This window comes from Rhinatrema bivittatum, chromosome 1, assembly GCF_901001135.1.
Source record: "Rhinatrema bivittatum chromosome 1, aRhiBiv1.1, whole genome shotgun sequence".
Classification (NCBI taxonomy): Eukaryota; Metazoa; Chordata; class Amphibia; order Gymnophiona; family Rhinatrematidae; genus Rhinatrema; species Rhinatrema bivittatum.
The window spans coordinates 705,232,059-705,245,760 of NC_042615.1; the positions used below are offsets into that span (position 1 = coordinate 705,232,059).

General features: G+C 41.2%; 1 protein-coding gene across 5 annotated transcripts in view; it reads right to left on the reverse strand.

The window, feature by feature from the left end:
- ERBIN (erbb2 interacting protein) overlaps positions 1-13,702 on the reverse strand; it is a 716,810-nt gene that overhangs the window by 440,673 nt on the left and 262,435 nt on the right. For all 5 annotated transcript variants that reach the window (XM_029576039.1, XM_029576020.1, XM_029576010.1 and 2 more), the window contains one exon: positions 7,710-7,827. In XM_029576039.1, coding sequence (XP_029431899.1) covers positions 7,710-7,827 — 118 coding nt within the window. The remainder of the gene's footprint in view (positions 1-7,709; positions 7,828-13,702) is intronic.

Sequence of the window (13,702 nt, forward strand, 5' to 3'; positions counted from 1 at the left end):
GTGAGGGAGTCAGTTGGACCGTTAGATGATCGAGGGGTTAAAGGGGCACTTAGAGAAGATATGGCCATCGCGGAAAGATTAAATGATTTGCTTCGGTGTTTACTGAAGAGGATGTAGGGGAGGTACCCGTAATGGAGAAGGTTTTCATGGGTAATGATTCAGATGGACTGAATCAAATCACAGTGAACCTAGAAGATGTGGTAGGCCTGATTGACAAACTGAAGAGTAGTAAATCACCTGGACCAGATGGTATACACCCCAGAGTTCTGAAGGAACTAAAAAATGAAATTTCAGACCTATTAGTAAAAATTTGTAACTTATCATTAAAATCATCCATTGTACCTGAAGACTGGAGGATAGCAAATGTAACCCCAATATTTAAAAAGGGCTCCAGGGGCGATCCGGGAAACTACAGACAAGTTAGCCTGACTTCAGTGCCAGGAAAAATAGTGGAAAGTGTTCTAAACATCAAAATCACAGAACATATAGAAAGATATGGTTTAATGGAACAAAGTCAGCATGGCTTTACCAAGGGCAAGTCTTGCCTCACAAATCTGCTTCACTTTTTTGAAGGAGTTAATAAACATGTGGATAAAGGTGAACCGGTAGATATAGTATACTTGGATTTTCAGAAGGCGTTTGACAAAGTTCCTCATGAGAGGCTTCTAGGAAAAGTAAAAAGTCATGGGATAGGTGGCGATGTCCTTTCGTGGATTGCAAACTGGCTAAAAGACAGGAAACAGAGAGTAGGATTGAATGGGCAATTTTCTCAGTGGAAGGGAGTGGACAGTAGAGTGCCTCAGGGATCTGTATTGGGACCCTTACTGTTCAATATATTTATAAATGATCTGGAAAGAAATACGACGAGTGAGATAATCAAATTTGCAGATGACACAAAATTGTTCAGAGTAGTTAAATCACAAGCAGATTGTGATAAATTGCAGGAAGACCTTGTGAGACTGGAAAATTGGGCATCCAAATGGCAGATGAAATTTAATGTGGATAAGTGCAAGGTGATGCATTTAGGGAAAAATAACCCATGCTATAATTACACAATGTTGGGTTCCATATTAGGTGCTACAACCCAAGAAAGAGATCTAGGTGTCATAGTGGATAACACATTGAAATCGTCGGTGCAGTGTGCTGCGGCAGTCAAAAAAGCAAACAATGTTGGGAATTATTAGAAAAGGAATGATGAATAAAACAGAAAACGTCATAATGCCTCTGTATCGCTCCATGGTGAGACCGCACCTTGAATACTGTGTACAATTTTGGTCGCCGCATCTCAAAAAAGATATAATTGCGATGGAGAAGGTACAGAAAAGGGCTACCAAAATGATAAGGGGAATGGAACAACTCCCCTATGAGGAAAGACTAAAGAGGTTAGGACTTTTCAGCTTGGAGAAGAGACGACTGAGGGGGGATATGATAGAGGTGTTTAAAATCATGAGAGGTCTAGAACGGGTAGATGTGAATCGGTTATTTACTCTTTCGGATAGTAGAAAGACTAGGGGGCACTCCATGAAGTTAGCATGGGGCACATTTAAAACTAATCGGAGAAAGTTCTTTTTTACTCAACGCACAATTAAACTCTGGAATTTGTTGCCAGAGAATGTGGTTCGTGCAGTTAGTATAGCTGTGTTTAAAAAAGGATTGGATAAGTTCTTGGAGGAGAAGTCCATTACCTGCTATTAAGTTCACTTAGAGAATAGCCACTGCCATTAGCAATGGTTACATGGAATAGACTTAGTTTTTGGGTACTTGCCAGGTTCTTATGGCCTGGATTGGCCACTGTTGGAAACAGGATGCTGGGCTTGATGGACCCTTGGTCTGACCCAGTATGGCATTTTCTTATGTTCTTATGTTCTTAATTAAAGAAGCCATGAATGAAGGTAATCCTACTGGAAACAGAGTGGGCATTCTGCAAGGATTATGAGAAATCTTTTTATTGGACTAAATATATTTCTTGACTAGTTTGCAGGAGTTTCCTCAGGACAAAAACAAAATGAATAGGCCAGAGAACAAGAGATGGCATTGCTGAATGTTGAAATTCTTCATTCCCTAATATCCCTGTCAGCTTGTCAGGGCTGGCAGGGGCATAATTTAATACTATTTTTTAATCTTAGTTATATAACCTATCATACAGTAATGCTTAATTTTGATTATTCAAATATTCAATTTTTACTTGATGAGACAAAAAAGGTCTCAGGGAACCCCCCCAAAGAACTGCAAGATATCTATTATATGTTGAGAAGGCACATGTTCTGTATCTGCAACTTGGCTTTAGAGGCCTGTTAACTCCTGGGGGAGTTCTGCTCAAAATAAAAAACAATTCTGCACTTTATTCAGATAATAAAAGCCTGTCTTTGAATAATAATTTACAACATAGAAAAAATTACTCAAAGATGAATAATTTTAAATTTTTTGAATGGCCCAACACTAATATTGATTCATTCATTCCTTCACTTATTGCCAATTGGTTCCTTCACAGTCATGTCTGAAGGCTGTCCTGAAAGGGAATTGGTCCTTTCACTAACAAATGTCAATGAAAAGGATCAATCAGGAATAGCCCTAAAAGTACAGAAAAAGCAGTATTTACTTTTCTGTACACTTTTTTTGGATGCTCAGAAATTAACGCCAGATCTGTGCTGGGTTTATGACGCGTGTCTACGATGTGTGTCCAACCGCGCATTGAGCTGTGGCCAGCGCACCATATAACATCAGCCTGAAAGTTTGTAAAAACACCTCATATGAGAGATTGTAACATTAAGGAAAACTTTGTACATGCAAAACTTTCATCATTTGCTCTGCAAATTAATTTTGAAGTATGTTACTTTATCTGGATTGCATCAAACATGTTCTGCACAGATTGCATTTATGCTCTACAGTGATGTTGAAAAATATATGGGATGGACTAAACAACTTGTTTGGACACACCTAATTGAAAATAGAAGTTGTTTAAATACTGAGAAAAAAAAAAACAGGCTCTCATACTGAATCCCTTTATTTATGGATCATCAATTTAGGGATTTAGGTTGGACAATTGACATATTAGCTTTTCACCTAGGAGAAGTTCCTTAATAAGAAAGGACAATGTTGGGTTTCACTCCGGAGTGCTATGTCAAATGGTGTGCTTTGAACATTATCTAGTTTAATCTCAATTTCTGAATTTGAGCAATTTGATTGGTCTGTTAGTGGCATGATTTTAAAATTACATTTTCCCCACAGTGAAGGCCTCAACGTACAGATAGTGAAGCTTGAATTGAAGAGTTTACTCCTGATGCACACAGCAAGTTTCTAAACACAGGAACCGTGTTAGGTTAAAATAGACCTTATATGTGAAGAGCTTTAGTGAGAAAAAAAAAGTGTTCTCATTGAATACAAACATTAAAACGTATTGGAGCAATTTCTGCCCTAATTTGCTAACAGTTAAGCTGGCAAAAAAAGATTATAAAAATATACTTGTCAAGGCAGATAAGAGGCCTAAAATAGTTGTTTAGGCTGTTTCAAATCTCTAGATTTCAGTCAGTTAAATCTTTCTTTTCCAAACTGACTGCAGATAGTTTTGCCTGTGCCTTCGACATGAAAAGTCTAATCAGGGCTGAGTCTCTTCCAGGCCCTTCTTCACAAACCCTTGAATTACCATCTACTTCACAAAAGGAAATAATTCCTATAAGCAGGCTGTTGATTTTTAATGAAGTTACTCCCACAAACCTACAAATTATTTTAAAACAAATTAATCTTTCTTCATCAACTACTGATCGTCTGCCTTTCAAATTCAAGTTGGGTTTGCTCCCTTCATTAACTCCAGTTTGGAACTTGGAGCTTTGCTTCGATTACTTAAAGCTACAGTTGTAAGGCCTATACTAAAGCAGCATTTAGATCCAGACGTTCCTGATAATTATCGCCCAATTTCAAATCTCCCTACACTCATTAAGGATGAGAAGGTTGCCCAGTCTCAGCTTTCTAGCTTCTTAGAAAATACACTTGTTTTGCATCAAACCATTCTGTTTACAGAAAAGGCCATAGTACAGAGACTGCACTCACAGCTCTGATTAGTGAGATCAGTTTACTTTTGAAGAGGGGAAAAGCAGTTAAATCTATTTCATGATATAGGAATTTGTGCCCAATCATTAAACTGTTTTAAATTCTTGGCATCTAGATCTTACTGGGTTGCTTGGAACTCCACAATGTCTTTTTAGTTGTGTTGTTCCCCAAAGATCCATCCTTTCATTAATTTGAACCCTGCACCATTAGCAACCCTGATTCAAAGTTTAGGAGTCACAAGCTATTTTTATGCTGATATCCAGATTATCAAAAGCTGTGATGCTGAGTCACCACCTTCCCTGAATTCATTTAATAGCTACCTGATACAAGTAGCTGATTATTTGAAATTCTCTCAAAGCCAATTCAAGAAAATCTGAGGCAATGTGGTTCGCTAAGAAATACCCTTCTACAGTTTCCTTCTCCTATTCAAGACAGATATCACTAGTCTTAGGAATCAGAATGGATCCATTATTGACTTTTCTAATCACATCTGATGCAAAGTTCATATTTTTTGTAGACTCAGATCATTTTTGGATTCTGCAGATCCTAAATCCCTAACATACTCTCTAATCTTGATACAACTGAACTTTGTAACACTTTATTCCATGACTTATCTATACAGATAAAAAGATTTCAGGCAGTCAGGAATACAGCTGCCAAATTAATCTTTGGGAATAGAAAATATGATCATGACGCTCCTCTTCTACAAGACTCGCTCTGGCTCCCAGTGTTTTACACATTCAATCTGTGATTGGGTGCTTGGCTTTTAAGGCCCTGCGATGGGAACCCCTCACCCATCTCTTTTCAACCTTATAAATTCCCTATTAACCTGGGCATCTACTGTGTTCTGCTCAACAAGAATTAGTATTGCTTTCTCCAAAAGACATTAGGCTGGAAAGAACCAGGGAAGTTAGCTTTTCTTACTTAGTTACAAGTTTTTGGAACTTCTTCCCACTGGTCTTACACTTAGAGAAAGATCGATCATCTTAAATTTAGGAAAGCCTTAACTTTTCAACCTAATTAGGCCCCTTTTATTCTCTGTAGCTGTAAGTTTCACCATTGCTTTATGTAATGGTGATGAAATTATGATTTTGTGGCATTTTTCTGCTTTTCTCCTGCTGTTATCATTTATTTTATGTTTTATTGTTGCATGCTTATAATTTAACTTGTTTTAGTATATTATACTTGTTTCTATTGTTGATTCTGTTTATTCATTTTATGTTTGTTTTACTGTAGCATGCTTATGTTTTAACCTGTTTTAGTGTTAGCCCATAAACTTTTATTGCACAATGCCGTGGTTTACTAAAATATGTGATGAATCAAGAAATCAACTGAACTTAATGCATAGCATTATATAATAGGTTCGAGTTTTGACCACCTAGTACAAGAAACATGGGAAATAAAAAGATACAGTGCAGTCATAAGTATTCAGTCCCTTTCACTTTTTCCACATTTTGTTACATTACAGCCTCATTCTAAAATAGATATGCATTTTTCCTCCTCAGACTACACACAATACCCCATAACAAAGCAAAATCAGGTTTGTAGAAATTTGTGCATATTAATTAAAAAAAACTGAAATATCACATTTACATAAGTATTCAGACCCTTTGCTATGACACTCAATTGAGCTCAGGTGGCATCCTGTTTCCACTGATCATCCTTGAGATGTTTCTCCAACTTGATTGGAGTCCACATGTGATAAATTCAATTGACTGGACACGAATTGAAAGGCACATATCTGTCTATATAAGGTCACACAGTTGACACTGTGTGTCAGAGCAAACGCAAAGCCATGAAGTTAAAGATTTGTCTGTAGACCTCTGGGACAGGATTGTGTCAAGACACAGATCTGGGAAAAGGTACAAAAAAATTGCTGCAGCATTGAAGGTCCCAAAGAACACAGTGGCCTTCATCACTCTTAAATGGAAGAAGTTCATAACCACCACAACTCTCCCTACAGCTGCCCACCCAAACTGAGCAATTGGGGGAGAAGAGCCTTGGTTAGGGAGGTGACCAAGAACCCAATGATCACTCTGACAGAGTTCTAGATTTCCGCTGTGGAGATGGGAGAACCTTCCAGAAGGACAACCATCTCTGCAGGACTCTACCAATCAGGCATTTATGGAAGAGCAGCCAGACAGAAGCCACTTCTCAGCAAAAGGCACATGGACAGCCCACATGGAGTTTGCCAAAAGGAATTTAATGGATGCTTAGAGAATAAGAAACAAGATTTGCTTGTCTGATGAAACCAAGACTGAACTCTTCGGCCTGAATGCCAAGTGTTACGTCTAGAGGAAACCAGGTACCACTCATCACCTAGCAAATACCATCCCTATGGTGAAACTTGATGGTGGCAGCATGCTATGGAGATGTTTTCAGCACAGGAACTGGGAGACTAATCAGGATTTAGGGAAAGATCAATAGAGCAAAGTAGAGAGAGATCCTGGATGAAAATCTGCTCCAGAGGGCACTGGTCCTCAGACTGGGGCAACAATTCACCTTCCAACAGGACAACGACCCTAAGCATGCAGCCAAGACAATGCAGGAGTGGCTTCAGGACAAGTTGTGAATGTCCTTGAGTGGCCCAACCAGAGCCCACACCTGAACCTGATTGAACAGCTCTGAAGAGGCCCAAAAATAGCTGTGCATTGACGCTCTCCATCCAACCTGACAGAGCTTGAAAGGACCTGCAAAGAAGAATGGGAGAAAATCCCCAAATCCAGGTGTGCCAAGATTGTAGCATCATACCCTAGGTTGTAATTGCTGCCAAAGATGTCTCAACAAAGTATTGAGTAAAGGATCTGAACACTTATATAAATGTGCTATTTCAAGTTTTTTGTTTTTTTTGTTTTTAATTTTCATGAATTTGCACAAATTTCTACAAACCTGATTTTGCTTTTTCATTATCGGGTACTGTGTGTAGATTGAGGAGTGGGAAAAATGCATATTATCTATTTTAGAATAAGGCTGTAACAAAACGTGGAAAAAGTGAAGGGGGTCCGAGTACTTTCTGAATGCACTTTATAAGAGATACAAATTTTGATTCACATTTATATGGTTTATTTTTAAGTTAGTGAACACATAACCCAATTATACTAAGGATGTTGCTTATAGTCATTCTTCAGCATAGCACCCTGGTTCTACGTATGAAGGTCTATCAAAAATTAAACATATCAAATTGGTTAAAAAAAATCTATACATGTCTAAATGCTGTCTACAAGTAATAATGCGTGTAACATTTTCCAGTATTTAATGCCAGAGTTTATTATTCTGTTGCAGTGAATGAATTTTAATGAAATTACAGCAGTCAGTATCAACTAATAGTTGTTCAATACTAATAATAATTTGCAAAACTAGTGTTATAGTATTTCAGACCAATCTGTCACCCATTTCAATCCATCATACCATTATATGCAGTGTATGCCAAAGTGTAAACAATTTGGTCTCTTCTTAGACACCGAAATTAAATGATCCAGCACCAGACTGTACAGAATGAACTGTTTCTCATTTAGAAAATTTAGTTGCTGTAGTGTTTAACAATAAAGATCACAAAAAATATTTTCCAAAAATAGCAGCTAATCAATAATTAATAACTTCTAGTAGAGTGATAAAGCTTTGCCCTTTATCTGCACCCAATTGCATTAAGTAAAACAACTTACCATTCTTGCTGACATCCAGTTCCCTGAGATTAATGAGATTTGCAATGGATGCTGGCAATGTTGTTAGATCATTGTCTGGCGCACTCAGTTTGTGTAGTGATTGGCAGTTAAACAGTTGCTATTCAAAGAAAAAAAAAATGATTGTGAGCTTTTCATGTTCTTTATGCTCTGTCTTTATGTAATCTTTACTAACTCATTCACTCTCCAGACCCATGTTTACAAGAAAACATTTTCATTAATAAAGATGATTCAGCCATTAAATGAGGCTCCCTAAGGTATTTCAGCTTCATTAATATGTGTCTGAATCCTCAGATGTCACATATCAAGAGACTTCTTGCCATAGATTTGTCTATAAACCTGTCTCTAGGTATTCAGGGGAAAAAACCAATGATTTCTTTCAAACATCCACTATAAATATTGCTCAAGAAACATTTATGCAACTCAAATTCAATTCAAAATCCATTTTTTTAAATCTACTGCAGTTCAGTGGTTATAGCATTGTACTGAGCATAGTTACTGGGAGAAAAAAAAAAACAGCCCACTGTATTGGGAGACAAAAATTTCAAAAAATCAAATATAAGACTTGAATAAGTACTGAATAAGCATTATAAAAGAATGCTATTTTACTCAAATATATAAAAAAAGGCACACAAAGATTTGTGATTATAATGAGGCCACAATGAATAATGTACTACTCACACAGGCCATGGTATCATGTATGATGGTGTCTCTATTCTGAAAAGAACAATTGCCAGATTTTTGCTCAATTGCCGAGTAAGAGACTAAAAAAGGTGTACACATTGAATACTTCTGAATTTAAGATTTCCAACGGAAGTGGTTTTGGAGAATAAGATTGAGATAAGTCACCTGAACTCCATGTACCTTAACTCAGCTATAACTGGGTGGTGGTGATAAATTATTTCTTTTCTCCCTTAGGAAGATTTTCTGTAATCCAGATGCCATATGTTGCCAAGTTATCTACAACACATGCCACATGCTTCTGAAGTACTAAACTGTAAACAGCAGCACAGTCCTGTTTCAATAAAGTGCATTAGGGAATGAAAGGATTTCCTCCTGTTCCTGGCGATTGCTTATAGAGGCGTACCAAGGGGGTTGAGGGGCGGTCCGCCCCGGGTGGCAAAAGGGGAAGGGGCACCATTGCTGTTGGCAGGAAGGTCCTGCAGAGGCGCGGAACAGCGACATGGCAGGGGAATCCCCGCCAGCAAAAGCAAGGACCTGAGGTGGCAGAGGCTAGCATCGCCAGCGGTATTTCCTGGAGCTAGCTTTGCACCAAAGAACAGGTCCAGCGTTGCTACCGATGTTCCCAGAGCTGGCGGCCAAAGAAGGGAGAGACAGGCCCTGTGACAGTAAGTGCCAGTATATGAGGGGTTGCGTGGGTTTATATAGGAGAGTACGTGGGTGTGCATGTGTATGAGGATGCCTCTGTGTGTATGAGAAGGTGAGTGTATAAAAACATGAGTGCCTGTGGGTGTTTATGTGAGAGAGGGTGCCTGTGTGCGGGGGTGGAGGGTGAGAGAAAGGAAACGTGTATGTGTGCGTGGGTGAGACAGGAATCGTGTGTGAGAGATACAGAGGAAGTATATATTGTGAGAAAGAGAGACTGAGGAAGCATGTGTGTCTGTCTCTCACATATACACACACTCAAGCGCCCTCTGTCTCTCACCAAGCATGTATGTGAGAGAGAGACAGAAGGAGCATATTTGGTTTGTGTGTGTGTTTCCCAAGTTCACAACAATCTTTCACAACCCCTTTGCCGTGCTCACCTGCCTCGCTGCTAGCCATCTCGGCCCCGTCGGCGCCGCCCCGTCCGGGACCCTGCCCCGCCGACCATCGATCGCAGCCCCAGCCGCCCTGCGCTCCAAACCTGCGGCTCACCTACTTCTCTGCCGGCCATCTCTGCACAGTCGGCGCCGCCCCGTCCGGGATCCAAGCCCCGCCGACCACCGATTACAGCCCCAGCTAACCTGCGCTCCAAACCCGCAGGCCACGTGGGACCCGCAAGCAGGCCGACCTCCCGCTGCCACCAATCAGAAGCCAGGAGGCAGGATTCGGCCCGAAAAGGAAGAACAGGAACTGACGTAAAAACAAAAAAAAAAAAAAGAGGTAAAAAGCCCTTTAAATTTGGGCGCGCTCTTCCGGCCAGTCCCTTTGCCGTGCTCACCTGCCTCGCTGCTAGCCATCTCGGCCCCGTCGGCGCCGCCCCGTCCAGGACCCTGCCCCGCCGACCATCGATCGCAGCCCCAGCCGCCCTGCGCTCCAAACCTGCGGCTCACCTACTTCTCTGCCGGCCATCTCTGCACCGTCGGCGCCGCCCCGTCCGGGATCCAAGCCCCGCCGACCACCGATTACAGCCCCAGCTAACCTGCGCTCCAAACCCGCAGGCCACGTGGGACCCGCAAGCAGGCCGACCTCCCGCTGCCACCAATCAGAAGCCAGGAGGCAGGATTCAGCCCGAAAACAGGATCTGACGTCACAACTTTCAAACCTTTACAAACTCCAATAAGAAAGAGGAGAGGAGAGGGAAGGGACAGAAAAACCTCGATGCCACGCGGTAAGTTTAGCCGCTCCCCGGTACGGCAGTTGGCCTATCAGAGAGCAGCTAGAAACCCTTTAAATCAAACATCTTCACGACGGCGTCGCACGCCTGAAGGAGCGCGACCTAAGGGGCTTAGCGCGCTCCTTGGAGCGTCCCAGAGCCAGGAGATAATACACACCAGTACCAGCACTCTGCACTGCAATCTCCAGCACGCATCCAATCCTTCTTCCAGCAGACACTCACCCAACTTCCTCCCTGCAATCCCTACATCCAGTCGTCATCCAGCAGCCTCTCATCCAGTCGTCATCCAGCAGCCTCTCATCCAGTCGTCATCCAGCAGCCTCTCATCCAGTCGTCATCCAGCAGCCTCTCATCCAATCACACATTACTATCAAACCACTCTACATCACTACCAGTCTTCAAACCATCATCAAACCCATCCTGCTCTCACCCTACATACCTCTCAAGAAATCAAGACTTAGCACTCTAATACAATACACCCCTACATTTACAAGCTGACCTCTATGACCATGGGCCTCCCAATTCCAATCCTCCAGCACAGGACCTTTCTCACAGGAAACCATTCTTTGATCTCACGCCCACCCACCTACAAATCCCTTATCCCCATCATGATCTCCCCGCTCACCCAAACTTTAGGCCTAGCGCTCTTTTCTTTGATACTATTCAACGCACAATCGCTCTCCAAGAAAACACTAATACTCAATGACATGCTCTTAGACAAAAATCCAGACTTATGCGCCATAACTGAAACATGGCTGAAACACATGGACACTGCACTGATAAACCAACTCCCAACTCAAACCTACGATATCTTCTCTATCCCTAGAAAGAAGAAAAGGGGTGGAGGTATCCTCCTAGCAGCCAAAAAAGAGCTAAAAATTACTCAATTCCCAATTAACTCACCTTCAAAAATAGAAACAGGCCTATTCAAATCTGACAGTCTGCAAATTCTTCTAATCTATGCTCCTCCAGGCCTTCTAGAATCCGATGCATCACCCATACTAGAATTAACAACAACTTACCTAAATCTGGAGCATCCCGCCATAATACTGGGAGATTTTAACATTCACGTCGACGACCCCATTCTATCAACCAATTGCGAATCTTTCCTAACCGCCATGTCGGCCATAGGCTTCAAGCAGATCATAAACAAACCCACCCACAGAGCAGGTCACACCCTGGACCTAATATTTGTAAACCCTAGCATCTCTCAATCAACTTCACCCAAATGCCAACCTGTTCCCTGGTCTGACCATACTTTAATATCTTCCACCTTTTTGCTAGAACAATCAAGCAGAAAACCTGTCCCACAACCGGAATTCATATACAGGAAATCTTGCACTTCCGAGGAATTACACAATCATCTTGGCCCAGAACTCCCACTCATAGACATCTCTTCACCCAACTCAGCCCTCCACTCTTGGTCCAAGATAACAGAAACAGCAGCTAACAATCTCTGTCCGCTGGTAACAAAAAAACTCAAACACAACACCTCCAAAAGACAACCGTGGTTTAAAGAAGAACTTCAAAATCTTAAACACTCCCTACGACAGAAGGAAAGCAAATGGCGGAAAACACCAACACAGACCTCCCTCTCTGCTTACAAACTCGCACTCCACCAATACAAAAGCGCTACATTAAAAACAAAAAGGGATTTCTTTGCACAGAAGATCCATCACATAATCTTTGATTCCAAAGCCCTCTTTGCCTATGTATCTAACTTAACACAAACCTCGACTCCTGACATCCCTGCCAACTTAGCTCAAGAAAAAGCAGAGGAGCTGGCCCTCTTCTTTAGCAACAAAATATCCAACCTAATAACACAGCTGAGAACCAACACTTCAACGCCATCCAACACATACTTCCACCACAACAAAGACATTACTCTACAATCCTTCGAACCCATCACTACTACTGAGTTACTTTCTACATTAAAGAAAATGAAACCTTCATCTCACCCATTAGACCACATCCCTTCCAAACTTCTCCTGCTAATACCAGACACAATCTCCAACGCTCTGACAGACATTATTAACTGCTCCCTAGCACAAGGAATCTACCCAGACGACCTGAAGATTGCATCCATCAAACCGCTCTTGAAAAAACCCAACTTAAATCCTAATGATCCTACCAATTTCCGTCCTATATCCAATCTCCCATTCATAGCTAAGGTAACGGAAAAATTAGTTAACTCCAGACTCTCAGACTACCTCGAGGAACAAAAAATTCTGTTCCCGTCCCAATATGGCTTCAGAAAAGCTTTAAATACTGAATCACTACTAATTTCCCTGACCGACTACCTCATCATGGGCCTGGATAAAGGTCACACTTATTTACTGATCCTCCTGGACCTCTCAGCTGCCTTTGATACGGTTAACCACGCCTCCCTACTAATTCAATTAGCAAACATCGGAATAACAGGAACAGCACTTTCGTGGTTCAAATCGTTCTTAGGGAACAGAAAATACAAAGTCAAAATTCACAACAAGGAATCTCAACACTACCCTTCATCTACGGGAGTTCCACAGGGCTCCTCCCTTTCACCAACACTCTTTAATATCTACTTTCTCCCTCTTTGCCAACTGCTAACTAATTTAAACCGTAAACACTTTATTTATGCAGATGACGTCCAGATAGTCATCCCCGTCAAAGAATCCTACAGCAAAACCCTAGAATTCTGGGAAACTTGTCTTAAAAAAATTGATGGACTCCTCTCCAACCTCAATCTAATACTAAACTCTTCAAAAAGCGAACTCCTCCTAATTTCATCGGAAAAAAGTAACACCGACTCAAATCCCCCACACAATTTACAAACTCAACAAGTAAGAAACTTGGGAGCTATCATTGATAACAGGTTAAACTTAAAAGCATTCATAAATCAAACTACTAAGGACTGCTTCTATAAACTCCAAGTCTTAAAAAGAATAAGACCTCTCTTCCACTTTCATGACTACAGAACCATTCTGCAATCAATAGTATTTTCTAAACTAGATTACTGCAACTCTTTGCTATTAGGTCTCCCTTCATCTCACACGAAACCCCTTCAGATGGTTCAAAACACGGCTGCGAGAATATTAACTAACACACGGAGAAGAGACCATATATCACCAATCCTCAAAGACCTACACTGGCTGCCAATTTACTACAGAATCATATATAAGTCCATAACCACTATTTTCAAAGCTATTCATCAACATTCTCAGCTCAACCTCCAAATTCCTCTCAAAAAATTTACATCCAACAGACCAGTCAGAGAGTCCTATAGAGAAACACTACAAGTACCACACTCCAAATCCATGAGGCACATAACCACCAGAGACAGGGCTTTCTCCACTGCAGGACCAACACTGTGGAACTCTATCCCACCAGATTTGTGACAGGAACCCTGCCTGCCCACATTCAGGAAAAGACTCAA